The sequence below is a fragment of the Hoplias malabaricus genome, chromosome 8 (genome assembly GCF_029633855.1).
Source record: "Hoplias malabaricus isolate fHopMal1 chromosome 8, fHopMal1.hap1, whole genome shotgun sequence".
Lineage (NCBI taxonomy): Eukaryota > Metazoa > Chordata > Actinopteri > Characiformes > Erythrinidae > Hoplias > Hoplias malabaricus.
This window is the reverse complement of record NC_089807.1, coordinates 9,472,551-9,494,132: the sequence shown is the minus strand read 5'-3', so window position 1 is coordinate 9,494,132 and position 21,582 is coordinate 9,472,551. Positions and strand designations below refer to the sequence as shown.

The 21,582-nt window shown below is 41.1% G+C and overlaps 1 protein-coding gene across 1 annotated transcript in view; it reads left to right on the top strand.

Moving 5' to 3' along the window:
- The first annotated feature begins 1,474 nt into the window (after positions 1-1,474).
- sos2 (son of sevenless homolog 2 (Drosophila)) overlaps positions 1,475-21,582 on the top strand; it is a 39,797-nt gene continuing 19,689 nt past the window's right edge. The window contains exons 1-5 of the mRNA XM_066679140.1: positions 1,475-2,263; positions 11,661-11,786; positions 13,096-13,227; positions 13,657-13,821; positions 14,337-14,540. Of these exons, the coding sequence (XP_066535237.1) occupies positions 2,180-2,263; positions 11,661-11,786; positions 13,096-13,227; positions 13,657-13,821; positions 14,337-14,540 (711 nt within the window). The 5' untranslated portion in view covers positions 1,475-2,179. The remainder of the gene's footprint in view (positions 2,264-11,660; positions 11,787-13,095; positions 13,228-13,656; positions 13,822-14,336; positions 14,541-21,582) is intronic.

The window sequence follows — 21,582 nt, the reverse complement described above, 5'->3', positions numbered from 1 at the left end:
CTAGATTAATGGTGGTTCTAGAACTCATGATCAATATATTTCTCAGGTGCTTCTGATTATTTTAATTATTTACACGTTTCATAATTTTCAGTAGAAAAACAGTTTCACGTTACTGGAATGAAGCACAGTGCTTGCAATACAAGAAAACACTAGCTTTCAAACACTTCTGTAGAATGAAAAAAAGGAAGCAAGAAAGAGGAAATAGAGAACAAAAGAAATAAAGCAGCTGTACACGAAACAAAAATTTTATAGTAATAATTTTACTGTGTAAAATTGTGTTGTCTTATATCCTGTGTTTTTATCCAGCTCTGTAAAATAAACATTTTGCTTAATTAAGCACTAGCACTACTGATCCTGTACATAAAAGCAGGGATCAAAAACCTTTTAATCTACTTAAATAACAAAATTGTGTAGATGTAAATTAAGCTGTTAACAATAGTTTGGGTTTCTGTGTGAAATGCTCAGTTCAAAAAAACTTGCACAATGTGTTCTGTTCACAATGATAGTGAATAAAACAAATTTCCACCTCAAAATCTATTTACAGAAAGGTATTACATGAAATGTTTATGAACACACTGCCTGAGAACAGGCCATAGATTTAAGAATGTTGTGGACTATACCTTTACAGCATGAAAGTACATGCAGGTGGTTAATGGACAAAGAGTATTTGTTATTCACCATTACAGTGTTTCCGCAAACGCGGAGATTTGTGTAGTTTTTTGCGGAAACACTTGGTTTGAGAGAGTAGGACTGACCAAAAGGAATGTCCATTAGCTCTTTTGATACTGAACAGGCTTGGTTAATAGTATTATTAGGGTTTTCTTTTGGAATAAGCTCTCTGGCTATACTGTGGAATCTTGCTTTTTGAAATACCCCACTATGGATGCTACATGTTTTGAGATACTATATCAGTATTTTGAGATACTAAGTCAATATATTTAGATACTAACTCGTTATTTTCAGCTACTAATCAATATATTAATATATGATCTCATTATTTTGAGATACTAACTCAATATATTGACTTTTCTCAAAATAATTAGATACTATATCAAAATAATGAGATAGCATCTCAATATATTTTCTTAGCATCTCAAAATAATGAAATAGTATCTCGAATTATTGAGATAGCAACTTGCATATATTCATGAAAAATAATTTTTTAAAAAATTTAATTTTTTAAACTTTCTTAAATAATTTTTTGTGGCGGAAACGGGCTTCCATACGTTTCAACCACTGAACTGTTATGGAAATAAACTGGTGGAATGCATCATTGCTTCTCGACGCTCGAATGTGATCCACAAGTCAACCAGAGCGCTCGGCGGAGTCTGTTCGTGTATGGGCGTGTCCCGGATCATAACGCCCCGCCCCTCTGTGTGCGTCATTCGCGGGAAGTCGGCGCGAGGACGCGAAATGAGCGAGTGCGGCGCCGTGATACTTTAGAGAGACGAGCTGAAACAACAACAACAAACAACAAAAATAAACGTACAGAAAGAAAACAAAGACCGGGGTCCTGATCATAATGGGTTTGACCTAGAGAAGAAAAGGAGGACCGCTGGGTGGTCTCATGCTGAATTATTTTCGGTGGAGCATGAGCGCCGAGCGCAGAGTCTCGCGGCAGCGGCGCTCGCGAAGCAGCACTGAGGCCACATCGGCGCGGCTAGCGTGCGGATTAGCCTCGCGCTGACAGCAACTGCAGCGAATTAAAGCATAATTTATGTGACATCTCACTTTAAGGTCTATACAGTTTCTTTAGATGGATAAAAATGATAACAGCGGCGTGTCTATTTAAAACTTCTTAGATTTCTTGTTTAAAAAGCGGCCCAATTAGCCAGCTAGCTAACGGAGTGTGTTTTTAAGGGAGGCAGATAGCCGGTGTGCTAACGCGCGCGAGAGCATAGAAAACTCGCAAAAGGCGCACAATTAGCGAGGGTAAAAGTTTCTGGGTGATATTAGGAGCCTCGGGGGATCTGCTTCTAGCCTGAGGGTTTGGGAATATCGACAGGAACTTCAGGATTTCCTGCAAGGGTCGTGTTGTTGTCCGGCCGGAGGAGCGCAGTGGCATCAGCTCCAGCCCCGCGGCGGTGGTTCAGCGTGAAGCGGCGGTGAGCGGGGCGAGGCCGATGCGGGCGGTCTGGTTGCCGGGCACAGCGTCGCGGGTCCCCGCAGAACAGCAGGCATGCAGCCGCAGCACGGCTATGACTTCTTCAGCGAAGAAAACAGCCCCAAATGGAGAGGCCTATTCGTCCAGGCGCTAAGAAAGGTGAAGTAAAACCAGATGTGGGAATGCAATGTTAAGGCTGCTTTACTTTGCGCACATAAACAGTTACAATATAAATATATATATATATTCTTAACATACACCATTTCACGGACTGAAACCTGCTTTTAAAACTGTATATAAATGCGTAAATAAAGTAGTACTGGATTTAAATGATGACGTAAAAGTATATAATACAGTTAGGCAATATTATGGTGAACATTTGTTCCTCTTAAATTAATAGAGGTAGGTGGATGATTTCTCTTTTGCCACCAGCCAGGAGATTGTTTTGACAAACTTGAAAAGGCAGACAAATCAAACATATGAGAAGTGACAAAAATGAAGATATAAATTTTGTGCTGATAGCGATAACTGACACATGTAAGTAACGTCAAAGGTGGGGATCTAATATAGTGTTTGCCATGTGTTTATATGCTTCTGATATTTACCGTTAAAACATTAATGAAGAATAGTATTTAGAAAATTACAAGTAAGATTTACATATAAGTTATGATTGTTAAATTCTATAACAGTTGTCCTTTTTAATTTAAAATGGAATACTTAAATCACCTTTATGTGAAATATGTATCTTAGTCCCGCATTGTTTACACTGTTATTTTAGAAGATTCATCATAATAAAATAACTGTCCCCTCCAGATCTCATGAAGATTGTAAAAATGACAAAAATGTTATTCAAAGACAATGTAATACTCTTTGTACTAAAGACTGGTGCTCAGATAGTTTGCCTCAGGACTAGAAAGTTTTAAGGTATATTTTAAAAAGTATTAAATAAAATATTAAATAATAAAAACAAAGACACTTAGCATTTTACAGCATAGAGTCATGTGATACTGCAACATTGAGTAGAACCTAAACAAAATGACCAACCAAGAGACTCAAGCAGCTTGTACAAAAATGAAAAGGTTTGTGCACATTTTGACTTTAGTGAATATACTATATACAAAGGAGTCAAAAGTAAACCCTGACAAATATTTTCAGCAACCACATGTAATGCCATTTGTGGTTGAAATACAGTCACATCACCAAATCTGATCAGTGCATGGCTTAAAAAAACTGACAGTATGGAGAGAGATTAGTCTCAAAATACTTTACAAATGCGTACATGTTAATCCACAAATAATACACAAGTCACAAATATGTTTCACTATTCACGAATGAATACATCCCAATCTGTGTCTCACGGTCTGCAATTTGTACAAATACGGTTACATTCATTAATACATGTGTTTGGGTTTCATAGATATATTCATTCATTCAGTATCTGTAATCGCTTATCCATTTCAGGGTTGTGGTGGGTCCAGAGCCTACCTGGAGGGGGCTTTCATAGATATATCACAATTTTAAACACATGTATTTATGAATGAAACTGTATTTGTACAAATTGCAGACCGTGAGACACAGATTGGGATGTATTCATTTGTGAATAGTGAAACATATACTCCCATCAGGCATAACTTTAAAACAATCTGTACACTGCTGTGTAAACGACCCCTGAACATTCTTGGAAGTCACTATGCTTTGCATGACGTGATGAAATATTTCAGATCCTGGGAGCAGAAAGATTTGATATTGTATGTTCTTCTGATCCCAACATGCCTTGTTATTCAGAAAACATACACAGCCCCTTAGCTTTTCCTGGAAAGGTCCTTAGTTCTGACCATACAGTGCGCAGATGACCGTGCTAGATGTATGGCTACTTTTTGCTGACAGCCTGCTTTCACCAAAGGCAGATTATACTGTAGTCTCTTGTCCCTCTGCACATTTTCTACTGTATATTTGCCAGTGGTGTGCAAAGAGTGGGAAGTGGTTAATGCTACAACTGTCTGACAAGTACATCATTTCATTGACCCATCGTTTGTCTGCGTCTTCTTCATTGGTTGCCCAGATGAATGGAACTTGGTCTTGGTGTGTGTAAAAAAAAATAATAATAATAATAATTAGTTGAGAAACCTGTAGTCCGGTTTGTGGTGACTCATTGTCGACTAATATATAGAAGCGAATGAGGATCTCCAACATGTCTTGAAGCTTTTATGCAATTATCAGATTTTATTTATCCATTTAAATATCTTCAACTTTCTAGGCAACTGCTTCAAGGCATCAGTTCTTGTAAATTGTTGCTGTACAATTAAAAACATGTTTCTATCAAAATTAAACATTTTACATGAGAAGGTAAAAACCTTCTTAACTTCATAAGAAGTGAATTTAAAAATATTTAATTACAAGTCATTTTGGTCTGTTGTGTTACTGGTCTGTTGTGCTCAAATGATGTAGTAATCTAAAAATCCACAATAATTGAAATAGATATTTTTAATGGTACAGCAACCTTTTTTTTACCATTTTATATAGTTTTAATGTTTTCTGATCCCATTGCTTATTTATTAGTTTTAATATTTGGTATGTTGAATGGGACAATGGGACAGAATATTTAAACCTGAATGATTGTATGTACACTATCTCGTAAGAGCAGGTGCTATGGCATGTGTGTGCCCACACTTACATGCTGCAACAAGTTTGTGTTTACATGACTGCCTATGGCAAAGTAGAGTGAGACATTGACGTCAAAATGGTATCTATTTCTCTCTCTCTAGGCTTGCATGCACATGTTTGAGTGTTTGACTCATTTTTTTTTCTCACAGAGGGGTTTCCCTACATTTTATGTAGCTGCTGGTGTGCCCATCTCCATGCCAACCAAACCAAGACAGAAACTCAGAGTCTATCTTCCTCTGTTATTGAAGTTGTGTTTTGTTTTTGGCACTGGGAAATAATATTTATAAAAAAAAAACACACATATCAAGGATGTCCAAAGTCCGGCCCGCTGTCAGATTTTAATTGGCCTGCAGCATCACTTTTAAGAATACAGTGGTCCCTCACTACTTCGTGGTTCACTTTTCGCAGACTCGTTGCGGGTTTTCTATAAATATTAATTGTGATGATGTGCAGTACCTCTTGCACATCTCCAAAAGAAACCGTTATATGTATACTTACCTGTACTTACTCACCTGCAGATGGGTCATGTGAGAGGGAAAAGAGTACTAGCTCTAGATGCTGAGTTTTACTTACCTGGTTGAATCCATTCTCCATAGAGGGAAGGGAGAATTAGAACCTGGGAGAAGGAAAATGTATTAACTAATAAATATTGAAGTTATTGATAAATGTTAAACATGCCATGGCATGTTTTGGAATGTTGATAGTTCATTGTTATTTTTATTGATTACGAAACCTGTGTATCCAAGATACAGTCCCTTTTACCTCTTTAGGGAATGGTATATTCTAGAGGGAGGGGCTACCTGTATATATACCATTATATCTTTTTGTCTCTGCTAATAGAGATTTTTGTTTTTGTTAATTTCTTGCGCATGTATATATTGATATATTGAAAGTCTATATATAAAAGTCCTCTCGCCTGACTCTACCCATAGAGATCACCTCCCACCATTACACTTTGCGATGGTCAAGGGGTGAGCTCTATCACATTAATGTATTTAATTAATATATAATTAATATACGGTCGCTTGAAGTGCTACTTGCCGACGTGAGATTGTAAACAACACATGATTGGTTGACTGATGGAAAGCAACCAACCAGAGAATGCTGCTCTGTATCCCAGTCGTTCGTGCTCAGCTACCACTCTCTGTTCTTAAAATAGTGTACTTAATAGTGTACAACTACTAAAATAATGTATATATATTAAAATAAATATAGCATCCCTACTTTGCGGATTTTCACTTTTTGCGGATGGTCCTGGAATGTAACACCCGCGATAAATGAGGGATCACTGTACATCATTAGTGGCCCACTGGCACTTAGCAGATTTTTTTCACCTGATGGTGGCCTCAGTGCGCTAATGTAAAAATGACAAAATATCCTATAAATATGAGATGAGTATCTCGTAAATAGGAGATATGTCTCTGTATTCTTTGGGTAATACTACAGTTCCGACACGAGCCACTGAGCTGTGGTTTCACTGGGCGATGCCGCAGTGAGCAGCGATGATTCGTTGGTCCATTTCATAATCTTTTGCCATATATTTTTATATTGAGGCTGAAATGTGCTAACAAACGTCCTATTAAACACTAAAATGTGATGTTTAAATGCATCATAGTGAATAAGACATAATGAGACATTTCATATTGTTGATTATAAGTAAAGAAACACTGTAGAGTTGGTGCCATTCTTGGTGTTTTCACAATTGTCCCACATTGTTGAGTCTGTACCCAGGAACGATTTGGGGCTCATTTGCAGAACTGTATTTTTGTGTGTGTCCCTGATAAAGAGATGGTAGGTGATGTAATTCTTAGTGAGTCACATCATGAACACATGTGCTCATGTTACCAGCAACCTGAGCACACACATACATAGAGAAACAGATTTGTGTAGTTTCTGTCTCATGCACAGATTTTTGAAATACAGGAAGCATTATAAATACATTCAGTTTAAACATAAATTTGCACAATCAAAGACCAGTGGGATATTTGTCTTACAGCAGTGAAATGACTATTGGTGGAAAATATAACTATTTGAATTGTCTTGTGAACTTATTGTGATCACTGAATAACTGAAAAGGAAGAACAACAGACCAAGAAGATAGCATAGTACAGTGTAGCAATGTGTGTGGTTTGGGCAAATATTTTTGTCAGGGTATGACTAACATTTCACCATATCACCATAAAAATAGGACCATCACTTTATTTCTACACTCATTGTACATACTTATACTCCAAGTAGGGGCAATTTGTAGTATTATAATTGTAGACAATATAATCCATTTATTACTCTGTATACTTAATTCCCCCTCCCCTTTCACCCTGTTCTTCTATGGTAAGTTTTACTTAACCAAGAACTAAATTAGCGCTGTTTTATAAGCTGTGGCTGTTTTTTTTAGCCTTCATTATTTTTGTTTATAATTAGCAAATCCTCTGACTGTAAAGAAATGCAAAGAGCTGAACTGTAGACATTGACATAGCTAATGCCTTTGCAAGTTAATGTACATTGCTCTATGTCCATAAAGCGAGCCATGGGTCGTGGGCCTCATGCAAGGGCAAAGGTTTAACTTCTCTTAAGTATTTTTCTCTTGACACTTAACACATCAATAAAATGTCTATAGGTAGTGAAAAATATTACATTGTCTACATAGACTAATTCTATGTGTGGTATTGTAAACTCCACCATCACTACCACTGCAAGATAACCTACCTAGCATATAACCTTATATTAACTTCCGTTACAGGTTAAAAACTGGATTTTTTTATTCTACTGAAACATTTCCTAATTTTTTTAAATAGTTATGCAGATACATGTCTACAGTTGCCTTTTTCCATGTATACACACCACACTCCTGGAGTCCTTATTATCTCTTCATTCTTTTTCTTCTAATCCTTCCAACCAACACATCAATACCCACTGTCTGCTGCTATTATCCCCTGTCCCTAGAGTGAATCTGTATGTGTGTATGTATGTTTCTCTCTCTCTATCTCTCTCTCTCTCCCCCTCCCTCCCTCACTTTGCATTTGTGTGTGTGTGTGTGTATACATGCTTTGGTTGTCCCTGTGGAGCATGCCTCAGTGCTTAATGGAAGTAAGCCTGAAACTGGACACCAGCACAGATAAAGGGACTCTACACACTGTCTCTTGCTCATGTGTTTGTTTGTCTTATTTTTGTAGTTCATGGGTCACTGAATGAGTGTCTTGGGTTTTTTTTTTTTTTTTTTAAATAAATAGCCTATCTTACTAAATATTGTTTTTTAATCCATATGAAATTAGGTCTGTCTATGTCAAGACATGAGAAAGCTAGTTACAGTTGAAATGAACCCTGGTGACAATAAAAGTTCATTTACTGACAGTTAAATACAAAGACAATAGTATTCTGACAAACATAAATAAACTCAAATACATTATATTATATATATGAGATGTTAACATCACACTTTTTCTGTACATAGATGTTGTGTAAACATGGCTAGCAGATGTTATCTATAAGTCCTAAATAGTGCCCCTTGTGGAAATTTAGTTAACAGTTTTTGAGTTACAAGCCTATTCCCTAAGGTGCTTTGAATGTTTTAGAATTATATGCATTTAGAATGTACATTTTCAACCATCCCTAGAACACAAAGTCAGGTTTCGGACTAAATTCGGATTAAATGGGCATACTGACATTTATTTGTTCAGCAGAAAACATGCAGCGAGGTATAGCAAGCTTTTATTCTTTCTGGGGAGCTTGTGTTGTGACTGTAGTGAGGATACTAGGCTCGTGTTCTTTATAGTTCAGGGGAATATCTGTTGCACTGCTCATCATGATATTTACACAAAATAATAATAATAATAACAATTATCTTTATTAGCGTAGCACATTTCATACACATAAAAAACATGTCAGTCACAGAAAAGCTGTATGAGTGAACACAAATGGCCCTTTATTTTGTACTGGACATTATCAAGACTTTATTCTGCCCTAATACAAAGTCTAGGTGATGTTTGAGTAAAATAAATATAAGAATATATATATATAAACGTAGTGTATAAACATATAAAAACAGCTTTAAATCTTCTGGGAAGGCTTTCCACAAAGTGTAGGAGTGTGTTTATGGGACTTTTTAACCATTTTGATGAGAAGGCCTGGCTCACAGTCTCATCTTTAGTTCATCCCAGAGGTGTTCTATAGGGATGCCCCGATCAGACTAATACCAATAGTGATATATATATATACTTTGTGTATTGGACGATACCTGATACTGACCCACTACCACTGTAGAATTAATAAATATTATATCTCACCTTGAGGGAGAGACATGAGGCATAAGTATTGACTTAAACATTACTAGCAAAAATATTTACAAAATATGACAAATTAACACATACATATATACTGAAATGCTATTTATTTGTCACCGAAATGAACACTTGTGCAGGACCTTGGCACAGCAGAGTCAAACATCTTAAAATATATTAAAGTAAATATAATATATCAGCCAAACATGGAAGTAGCTTCACTTTGTTAAACACACAAACAGTTATCAATTTTATTTTTTAAGTATTAAGTGTAAACAGAAATCCAAAATAAAATCTAGCAACTGTCTAGAAACCAGCCCACTTAGGTCCCCACACAGACAGACAGCCATGAATTAAATTGAAGAACAAACAAAACACGAGTAAGACACGGGCAGAAACAGCACTCACCAGACAGACGCCAGCGTGCTCTGATCCGGCATTGACGTCAGACAGAATATCGGTTTAACGGATCGGCCTATTCGATCCAGCTCATTTTGTTAATATCAGGACCCATATTCGATCCTCATATCGGATTGGTGCATCCCTAGATTTCTATTGGGTTGAGGTCAGGCCAGTCAAGTTCTTCCACACTAAAATCGCTTATACATGTCTTTATGGGTCTTGATTTGTGCACTGGTGTGCAGTCATGTTGGAACAGGAAGAGGCTGTTCCCAAACTATTCCCACAAATTCCCACAAATTTGGGAGCATAAAATTGTCCATAATCTCTTGGTATGCTGAAGCATCCAGATTTCCTTTCACTGGAACCAAGGGCCGAGCCCAACCCCTGAAAAACAACCCCACACCATAATTCCTCCTCCACCAAACTTTACATTTGGCACAATGCACTCAGACAAGTACTGTTCTCCTGGCAACTGTCAAACCCGGACTCGTCCATCAGATTGCCAGACGCAGAAGTGTAATTCATCACTCCAGAGAACCCTCCAGTCCTCCAAATGTTACATAGTGCATTCTGCAGTGCTGAGCCCAGTGTAGCAATGGCTCTGTTCTCCCTATTACAGGTCAGTGAAGTATCACAATGATTTGATGCTGTAATTTTAAGGTAAAAATACAACTTGGTGTTGCTTTAAATTGAGAAATGATTTTAATCTGGCCTGGCCTAACTGTCCATTTAGGGTAGATGTGTCTAACAGAGTTGACAGTGAGTAAACACGTTGTTTAAAAACTAGAGTAGCACTGCTGTGTCTGATACACTTGTACAAGCGCAACACACATTCATAGCCTTTTTAAACATGCACAATTATTCCGGGGTTTATCCGGAGGAGCTGTGTGTGCGAACATGACCACCAGCTTTCATTTGTGAAAGAAGCATAAACACCACCAGCACTGTCAGTTTCACTGCAGCACAGATGATGATCCACCATCCACCCAAATAATACCATATCCATTGTGGTCCTGTCCATTTAAAGAGCAGGGTAAAATGTCTAACTAACACGTAGACTGTCCCATTTCTTAGATACCAGATTATGCTGCCAACTAAGATATCTTAATCTAGCAAAATTTTCAGGCAGCATCGAACTGTTCCTCAGCCACTAAGTAAATCACATTATGCAATGCAAGGACAACTCCCGTATATTTTGCTCTTCTCCCAGAGAAAAGATAATTAAAATTGAGATTTAAAAAGGGGAAGAATACAATCCATCATGCTGAAACGCTAAGGTGATGCTAGCAGCTGAGGTAAGAAAAAACTGGTTTGCATGCGGTGGGCGGGAAGAAGCTGTGATGCAATCGCTCTCTAACCAGAGCCTCTCAATAATCTGCCTCATGAGGACAGATGACCGTTAGAACGCTGCCTACTTAAAAAGCTGTCCGTGTAGTCATTGCGTACTTAGGCAGCTCACTAGGTTTTGGCACAGACCTAAAGTATGCATTGCAAGAGACTACACTGTGCTCCTGTCTTTTCATTGGAGCTGAGAGAATGGACCATGAGTGTAGAAACAATAAGGTGGTCATAATGTTGTGGCTGATGATTGTGTATATTGAAATGTAAATCCACAGAGCTTATGCAGTTTGAGAAAAGGAAAACAATCTGAAACCATTTTTTTTTTCAGATTCTTGTATCAAATTTGACAACATTGTAGACAATTTTGGCTTTACTTCTATAGAAAGGAAAGGGAATGGAGGGATGCTGTCCATGTTTTGTACACTCATTGGTCTGAAATTTCAGACCAACTGTAGCTAAGCAGGTTTGCACCTGACTGCACTTACATGGCAGACCTAGATGAGCTTAGATTGCTATTTTAGGTGGTTTTAGTGGGGCCAACACAGGCACTGTCTCTGCTGAATTTGTGTATTCCAATCCCTGAATGCCACAAAGGGGGAAATGTACTGAATAAATGATATCTTTGGGTGAGAAGTAAAACTGGCTCAGCCATTCACTGTCTTCTGTGCACCTAATAGCTGATGTGTGGTTTATGTACAGATGCAGATTGGCAACTACCCAAAGCCTCCACCCCAACAAAATGGTTGTTGATTGTCTAGAAAATGTCTTTAGCACAATTTTGTTGTTCAATGTGTGTTAGCTTTGCTATGGCGTGTGTGTGTGTGTGTGTGTGTGAGGATATGCAAACATTGATGTGGCCATCCTGTGTGCAGGTGCAGTTGCAGGTGCATCCGAACCTTTGGGCACAAGAGGATGCTCTGCAGCACATAGAGGAGTTGATTCTACAGTTACTCAACATGTTATGCGTCAGTCAGCCCAGAACTGTCCCTGATGTGGAGGTATATATACACCCTTTTCTATTTATGTGTACAAATTGTTTACATATAGTGTACAAAGTACACGGTTATATAAAAGCTTTACTTGAAATAAATGGAGACTTAAAGCATGACTGGCACTAAAGAAAGGTTTATATAAATTAGACACTATTCAATGTAGTTTTACCTGAAAAAATAATGAACCAAATATTAGCTTAATCTGGAAGAAAATATGGAGGAATTTGAGGTAGTCGCAGCCTGACCAGCACACAGGGCTGTAAGTAATCTGGAGTAGATTCAGGGGTAGTGCTCCACTCAGGCGGATCACACACTGCGCCTAGGGCACCAAGTGCCCAGGGGCCATGAAAAATCATCATCATAATTCAGCAATAATACACAAGATGGACTGCTATAATGTGAGATACTGGGACTGGTGTGCTGCGGTTGAAGATCAGTACAAAAACATTAAGTCAGCAGGTAAAAGTGTAGCGAGAGGGTTAATGAGGCTGATTTCTGTGCAGTCAGTGAGTGAGTGGAGTTTGTCACTGTGACGTAGCAATGAGTTAATTGTTAAGAAAGTACAATTTGGCAATTTTAAAGCGTATTTGACAGTAGTTTCACTGCTATGTTTTTTTTTTTTTGTTGTTGTTGTTGTTTTTTTTTCGTTACTTTTCAGAATAAGGCTACACTTAATATAAATGTTTAGAAATATTTTACAATCTATTTACTAATGTCATTAATTAGATTGTAAACTGATTAAAAAGTCATGAATGATCATTTATGTGTAACACATAGATATAAAGGGTAACAGTGATCTGTAATTTGCCAATAGTGAACCCTCTTCAATCTACACCAGATCTCTCTGGATACTAACCTTACTTTTGTCATCTTCTTCAGTCAGCATTAAGCCTGTCAATTTCAGCACGTTTATTAATAAGTTTAACCACTTAACAGCCAAGTTTTAATTAGTTTTCACAGATAATGTCTTTTTGACATTGATGATAATGTGCTGTACCCTAACATCTGAAATAACTAAATTCACATTGTCATGTCTTAGATTATTTTTTACCTTGACATATTCAGTAAGTTTTTTGACACTTTCACTATTAGACAAGTGAAAGTTTTTAAACCTTTTATAAACCTTTATTAGTGAAGTCTTTTAAAGTGGTGCCTTTTTTCTTGCTTATTTATTTTCTGAATTGTTGTATAAAAAGCAATAGAACACTTAGTCATGTTTACCTATTATCACTATTGTATCTGTTCATTTCACTGCTACTTGTACGAGAGGTGATCTGTTCTTAATGTTTTAATTTTATTCTGAATGTATGTATAGGAGCGCATCCAGAAGACGTTTCCATATCCTATCGATAAATGGGCAATGGCGGATGCCCAGTCTGCCATAGAGAAACGCAAACGCAGAAACCCTCTACTACTTCCTGTGGACAAAATCCACCCTTTACTAAAGGTAAGACACACTCATGCAGTCAAATGTAAATGTTTTAAAAATAGATTAACTCACTCAACCTGTGTTTATCAGCAGCTGTAAAAAAATGTTTGAGTTCATTCATATTATTAATCCTTTATTTTTAATTTGTTTACACACCTGTTTCACAAGTAGTGGGATTTTTCTTTTATTTATCTGCACACAAATGGCTTGAATAACACCACAACAGTGATGGAGATGCTGTACCACTATAACAACAAGAAAATATCATAAAGGTGTTTTTGTTTCAGTAGTCCAAATTGTTATTCATTCATTCATTCATTTATTATTTATTTTTATTAATTGGTTTGGTAGGTAGATGAGATGCTGTTTACTGAAAGTTTACCTTCTGAATTGTTTACTAATCCTAAATATAAACCCTCTCTCGCTGATATTTTGTTGTCTCTCTAGGAGGTGCTGGGGTATAAAATCGACTACCATGTTTCCCTCTACATCGTTGCTGTGCTGGAGTACATATCAGCAGACATCCTCAAGTTAGCAGGAAACTACGTTGGAAATATTCGGCACTTTGAAATTACCCAGCAGGATATTAAAGTTTCCATGTGTGCAGACAAGGTCAGAAATTTGCCACTCATAGATTAAAATAATCATGTCTCAACCAAAACCATCAGACTGATGTTTAACTTTACACTGTTTTTGAATGAATCATACAGGAAAAAAAAGTTTAAAAAAGACAAAAGCAATTTAAATCCATATTATTATTGCTATGTCATATCCTCCTGTAGGCTTCTGTGAAGTAAAAAGTAGAATTAAAGATTTCTAAATAATTTAATAAACTGCTGATGTAGTTAGAGGTGTCCAACAGTTATGTACTGTTATTTCTTATTTTCAAGGTATTATATAAATTGCTTTCAGATATATTTTTGTTTGATATTTTTTTTAATAAACTAAATATAGATGTCAAAAATGTGATAGAGGGCTTAAACTAGGTAGAACTGTAATTTGCCCAGGAAGTCAAATAAAAAGAAAAAGTGAAACTTTTAATTGTTTACATTTTTTCCCCTTAAAGTAAAATGTTGGGATATTTCTAGTTTGTTTGTTCTAATTGTTTATATTTGTGTGTTCTAAAGGTGCTGATGGACATGTTTGATCAGGAGGAGGTGGGTTTGGTGTCTCAGTGTGTAGAGGAAGTCTCTTCCACAGGTGAGCTCACCTATGATGACCTAGTGCGTCAGGAGATTGCAGAAGAGCGACAGTATCTGCGGGAGCTTGACCTCATCATCAAAGTGTTCCGCAATGCCTTCCTTTCCAACAGTAAACTCTTCACACCTCAGGTGAGTTTTCTCTTCAGATACATTAATCAAGATTTAATGTGGACCAAAGGAGATAATGGTTCTCATAATGCTTTCCTTGAGTGATGTAGGTTTTTCTGTGCCCAATGCTGATATTTACAGTGGCAGATGTTTTTTTTTCTATGTTTTACCTGAGCTTATGGGTTCTGTTAATCTTGTGTTATTGAATGTTTTAGAACAGTGTATCTCAAACTGTGGTACATGAAGCAGCAAGAGGTGATACACCAAATTATTTTTTAGTCATTTACTACACATTTTTCATTATTATGCCCCAATATATATATATATTAACACACACACACACATACGTACAGTTAGGTCCATATATATTTGGACAATGACACAAATGTTATTTTTGTACCTGTTTACTGAAACATATTCAAGTTATTGTTATATAATGGATAAAAGAAACTTTCAGCTTTCTTTTGAGGGTATCCACATTAAAACTGAATGAAGGGTTTAGGAGTTTCAGCTCCTTAACATGTGACTCCCTGTTTTTAAAGGGACCAAATGTAATTGGACAATTGACTAAAAGGCTATTTCATGGGCAGGTGTTGGCAATTCCTTTGTTATTTCATTCTCAATTAAGCAGATAAAGTCTGGAGTTGATTTGAGGTGTGGTGCCTGAATTTGGAAGGTTTTGCTGTGAAGAAAACATGCGGTCAAAGGAGCTCTCCATGCAGGTGAAATAAGTCATCCTTAAGCTGCGAAAACAGAAAAAAAAACATCTGAGAAATTGCTACAATATTAGGAGTGGTAAAATCTACAGTTCTCTTTCAAGCATTCGTTTCGGTGTCTCACTATGGGATATGCCCCCTTCGCGTGTACCTCAGCTCTATTACTCTACGCCAGCCCCTGGGCTGGCTGACAGCTGTGATGCTCATGCGCCGCCCTCAATATATAATACGGAGTACGACATCATAACCTCATTCAAAACCTTCTTCTCGCTTCACTCCAGAGGCCTTCATTCTCTCTCCCCTCGCGACACCTAAGCTTCACTGTCCACAGACGGAGTTAATACCTCCATCGACAGGCGCTTAGTGTCGTTAAGGAAGAGAAAAATTATTGATTCGTGTCTTCACCATAGCTCGGTTTATTCTAGTCGGTTTGTCTCCAAACAACGGCTACGTAGCTAACGGGCCCTGCTAACTAACCACCACGTTAGTTGCGACTTTCGGCTAGTTGTTAGCTCCCGTGCTTGCGGTACTATTTGGTCACCACGCCAATTGTATCCAACAGCACAGTTTAAGCACAATTTAGCACACCAGCTAAATGGCTGCAGCAATGCAGGCGGTGCCTATTGGGGACGGAGAACCAGCGCAGACTTGTCCCTGCGGGAATAAAACATCTAGCAGGGACACTCACCAGGTCTGCTCCGTTTGTCTCGGGCTGCGACATGCCCAGGCAGCGTTGAATGACTCGGGCTCGTGCGAGCACTGCGCGCGTTTTACCGTTAAAAGCCTCCGCCGTAGGCTGGCACGCCAAGCCAGTTTTTCAGACGAGGACCCCCTTGTGTCCGGCGCTACCATTACGCCGACTTTACAGCAGGCCACCATGCCCGTTGAATCGTCCACCCCCGTGGCTCTTAGCTGGGGTGACCAAATCGATTCCCTCGACCCCCTGCCCACCCTGCTAGACGCAGAGGAGGACGAGGAAGAGGCAGAGGAGGACTATGAGGATGGCGGTTCCGAATTTCTCGTCTCGGATGAGGACGTTGAATTCGAGGACTCTCCGTTTCTCCACCCCGCCCAGATGGCAAAACATCCCGGTGCCATGCAGGCCACTAATGACCCAGATGGGACGCCACCGTCGCCCCTTCTAAGTGTGGACCTGGAGGATGTGCTTAAGCGCGCAACTGACAAGCTGGACATCCCGTGGCCGACCGTAAGCGCGGAGACTGCAAAGTCACGCTACGAAGGGAAGAAGACAGCTACTCCCCATATTTCCTGAACTGGTGGGGGAGTTGGCTACTTTCTGGAAGGAGAAGCCATTTACTGGCAAAATTCCTATTCAGGGGGGATCTGCTCTGGACATGGAAGGTATGGAGAAGGAAGGCTTTCTGCGCATGCCTCCAATGGAGCCCCTAGGGGCAGCGCACCTGCACCCCAGCCGCTCAGCAACCAGCAATCCTACGTTGCCCTCCAAAGCTGACCGCTTTCAGTCTAACATGACTGAACGGGCTTATAAAGCAGTGGCGCTTTCCGTGAGAGCCCTGAATGCCATCTCCATGCTGACAGCCTACCAAGCTGAACTTCAGGACGAGACGTCAGCCACGCCAGGTCTGTCTCAGTGGGAAGAGATTTGTGTGGTCACTGACCTCTCCCTCCGTATCCAGAGATGTGCGGTGCAATCAGGGGGGGAAGGCCATGGCCACCATGGTGGTCCAAGAAAGAGGCAGGTGGCTTAACCTGGCAAACCTCTCTGACAGGGAGAAAGAGGCCATCCTGGATGCACCAGTGGTGCCAGAGGACATCTTTGGCTCCGCTCTCACATTAATGCAGAAGCGGTGTGAGGAAAAGAAGAGAGATGATGAAGCCCTTCAGCTGTGCTTGCCCAGGAAGCCACAGCAGGGCCCCTCAGCACAACCTCGGCCCTCTTTCGTGCAGGCTTCCGCTCGCCCGGCCACCAGCTTCCACATCCCCAGACGGCCTAAGCCACAGCCTGGCCCGCCAAGTCAAAGTGGGGGTGCTGAAAGTAAGACTGCCTGGCCCAAGAAGACCCAGGGACAGCCAACAGGCAGTACAGCCTCTCCCTCCATCCTCACAGGTGGTAAGGAGGAAGAAGAAGTCTGCCTAGGAGTCCTTTGCTTCAGGGGAGAGCCGCCGCCCCCCCGTTCTCCGGCTCTTACCCCCAGGCCCCACTATGTTCAGGTGGAGCATGGGTTAACCCCCCCCCTTATGTTCCATTTGGCTACCAGCCCATTCACTCAACACACAACCACTCTTTCCAGAGCTGTGTTCAATAAAGCAAGGTGTCTCTGTGTTTCCTGTTTTTCACGTGTTGCAAAACAAAAATAAAACACAAAACATTGCAAAACAAAATAACGTTGAGTGTGTTAAGAGGCAATGCAATGCAAAAAATGTTGCAAAACATAAACAGCCTAAAACAAAAGCCTTGGAGGGTTTCCATGCCCTCAAAGGCAATGAGCCACTTAAACGCTATTACAGCGCGACCGGCTAGCACATTACAGCGCAGTACAAAGCACGTGCAGACACACTCTGCGACCACTGGAGGGCGCGAGTGTCTCACAGCTAGACAGTTGGACCGCATGCGTTTCATCTCAGTGGGTACTAAGAACAATACGACATGGGTACAAACTGCAATTTTGCAACCAGCCCCCAAAGTTCAAAAGCATTGTTCACTCCAGGGCAACTGGGGAATCAGCTCACATCCTCCAGGAGGAAATCTCCTCACTACTGGGGAAAGGAGCTATAAAGGTGGTCCCACCCGAACAGAGTCGGATAGTGTTCTATTCTCGGTACTTCCTAGTGCCGAAGAAGGGGTCCCAAACCCTGCGTCCGATTTTGGATTTACGTGCTCTGAACAGATACTTAAGACAGTAAAAGTTCAGAATGCTCACTCATCCAGCTCTGCTGAAGTTTGTACGCCCAGGAGATTGGTTCACTTCCATCGACCCGAAGGACGCTTATTTCCATATCAGCATATACCCGCCGCACAGGAAATACCTCAGGTTTGCTTTTGCAGGGGTAGCCTACGAGTACATGGTTCTCCCGTTCGGTCTCTCCCTCAGTCCACGAGTATTCGTGAAATGTACGGAGGCAGCGATTGCCCCTCTAAGAGAGCAGGGCATCTGTCTCGCTACTTATATAGACGACTGGCTTATCGCAGCACAGTCCGAGAAAGAGGCAAGAACACACCCAATGCAGCTCATAGAGCACCTTGTACAACTAGGGTTTCAGATAAACAGGGAAAAGAGCGTATTGATGCCAACCCAGCGCATATCATACCTGGGCCTGTCACTGGACTCAGTGTCTTTCAGGGCAAGCCTGTCTACGGAGAGAGTTGTAAAGCTCAAAACATGCTTGGATACATTTCGGAGGAACAGTATGATCCCATTCCGTGTGTGTCTCAGACTACTGGGCATGATGGCCTCAGCTTTAGACGTAATCCCGTTGGGACGTCTATTCATGAGGGGGTTTCAACGCTGGGTGGCTTCACTAGGGCTGAACCCGCTGTATCATATGCGCCGGAGAGTAGAAGTCACTCGGGCAGCGTTGATAGCCCTGTGTCAGTGGAAGCGCATGGGTTTTCTCACACAGGGGGTTCCTATGGGCATAGTTTATGCCAGACGTGTAGTGACTACAGATGCGTCACTGTCCGGTTGGGGGGGCACTAACGAGGGCAGAATAGTGAACGGCAGGTGGAACGGCAGTCAGCAGTCCCTCCACATAAACTGCTTGGAGATGCTGGCGGTTCATCTGACGGTGAGACATTTCCTCCCTTTTTTAGAGGTGTGCCACGTTCTCGTGAGGACAGACAACACGGCAGTAGTGGCTTACATCAATCGACAAGGAGGCCTGCGGTCCCGACCGTTACACACGCTGGCACGCAGACTGATTTTATGGAGCAGCGTTCACTTTCTATCCCTGAGAGCAACACATGTTCATGCTCAACAGGGGAGCAGATCTGTTGTCGAGAGGCAATCCTCTTTATGGGGAATGGGCACTCAACAGTGCAGTTGTCCAACAGATTTGGGAGCGCTACGGCAGGGCAGCAGTGGTTCTTTTCGCCTCGAAAGAGAATGCACAGTGGCCTCTGTTTTACTCGCTGCACGACCAGAGTGCCCCTCTCGGGGTCGATGCCTTTGCACACGAGTGGCCACAAACACTGCTTTATGCGTTTCCACCGATAGCACTAATCTTCTGTGCCTGTCTGTTATCTTGATAGCTCTGCATTGGCCGGGCAGACACTGGCTGGCGGAGATCATACAGATGCTTCAGGGCAACCCATGGCCCCTCCCACTACGCAGAGATTTGCTGACGCAAGCAAGGGGAGAGATTTATCACCCACACCCAGAACGTCTGGCTCTATGGGTATGGCCCGTGAGTGGTTTAATTTAAGCATAACAGGGTTGCCGCTGAATGTGATTGAAACTATTCAGAATGCTAGAGCTCCATCTACCAGCTCCCTTTATGGGTACAAGTGGCGGATATTTGAGCAATGGTGCTCAGACAAATTCATAACCCCGTTTCAGTGCTCTGTCGGGGTTATACTAGCTTTCCTTCAAGATTTGATTGACAAAGGCAAATCATGTTCCACTATTAAAGTGTACCTGGCAGCTATTGCAGCATGCCATGTGGGCTTCGAAGGGAAAACTGTGGGGCAACACCCTTTGGTGTGCCGTTTCATGAGGGGGGCACAACGTAGTTTGCCGGTCTCCAAACCTGTGTCTCCATCTTGGGATTTGGCCTTGGTGCTGGAGGCTATGTCAGTCGCACCTTTTGAGCGACTGGACCAGGTAGACTTTAAGTTTTTGTCTTTCAAGACAGCACTTTTGCTAGCCCTGGCATCGGCTAAGCGTGTAAGTGAAATACACGCTTTGTCTGTGTGCTCTACATGTATGCAGTTTTCGCAGGGGGACTCTGTTTGCGTCCAAATCCTGCCTTTATTCCCAAGGTTATTCAGCCTTGTCTCCCTTTGGAACTTCAGGCATTTTATCCTCCGCCTTTTACCTCGCCAGGCCAGCAGCAGCTGCATACGTTATGTCCTGTGCGAGCACTGCAAATTTATGTGGATAAAACGAAGGACTTTAGGAAATGTGACCAGCTTTTCGTGTTGTGGGCAAAGCCATACACGGGGAAAGAGATTACAAAACAAAGACCATCGCATTGGATTTCAGATGCGATCGCTTTGGCATACTCCAGTAAAGGACTGGCAGTTCCACCGGGCATCCGTGCACACTCCACGAGAGGTGTAGCAATCTTTAGAGGTCTCTCGATTCAGGAGGTGTGCGAAGCAGCGAGCTGGTCCTCGCCTCATACATTCGCCAGGTTTTATAAAATGGATGTGACAGCACCTAGTGTAGCACATATGGTATTGAGCGCCGGCTCTGGGATTTAACAGTCCCAGCCTTTCTGAGGCATAGCTGGTTGACAGTATGTTCGGGACAGGCTTGTCTGGCAATACGGGAGTAAGGATATCCCATAGTGAGACACCGAAATGAATGCTTGAAAGAGAACTTTAGGTTACTATGTAACCCCGGTTCTCTGATAGCATGAGTGAGGTGTCTCACCAGACCACCCTCCTTGCAGTGTGAAGTGAGGAAGAGGTGTACCTGTTTTGAATGAGGTTATGATGTCGTGCTCCGTATTATATATTGAGGGCGGCGCATGAGCATCACAGCTGTCAGCCAGCCCAGGGGCTGGCGTAGTGTAATAGAGGTATGAGGTATACGCGAAGGGGGCGTATCCCATAGTGAGACACCTCACTCATGCTATCATAGAATAGGTTACATAGTAACCTGAAGTTTGGTACATCCTGAGACAGAAAGAAAGCACTGGTGAACTCATCAATGCAAAAAGACCTGGACGCCCATGGAAGACAAAAGTGGTGGATGATCGCAGAATAATTTCCATAGTGAACAGAAACGCCTTCACAACAGCCAACCAAGTGAAAAACACTCTCCAGGAGGTAGGCGTATTAATATCCAAATCAATCATAAAGAGAAGACTGCATGAAAGTAAATACAGAGGGTTCCCTGCATGGTGCAAGCCACTCATAAGCATCAAGAATAAAAAGGCTACTGGACTTTGCTAAAAAAAAAAAAAAAAACAAACATCTAAAAAAGCCAGCACTCTTCTGGAAGAACATTCTTTGGACTGATGAAACCAAGATCAACCTCTACCAGAATGATGGGGGAAAAAGTGTGGTACAGCTCATGATTGAAAGCATACCACATCATCTGTAAAACACAGTGGAGGCAGTGTGATGGCATGGGCATGCATGGCTGCCAGTGGCACTGTGTTTATTGATGATGTGACACAGGACAAGCAGCCGGATGAAT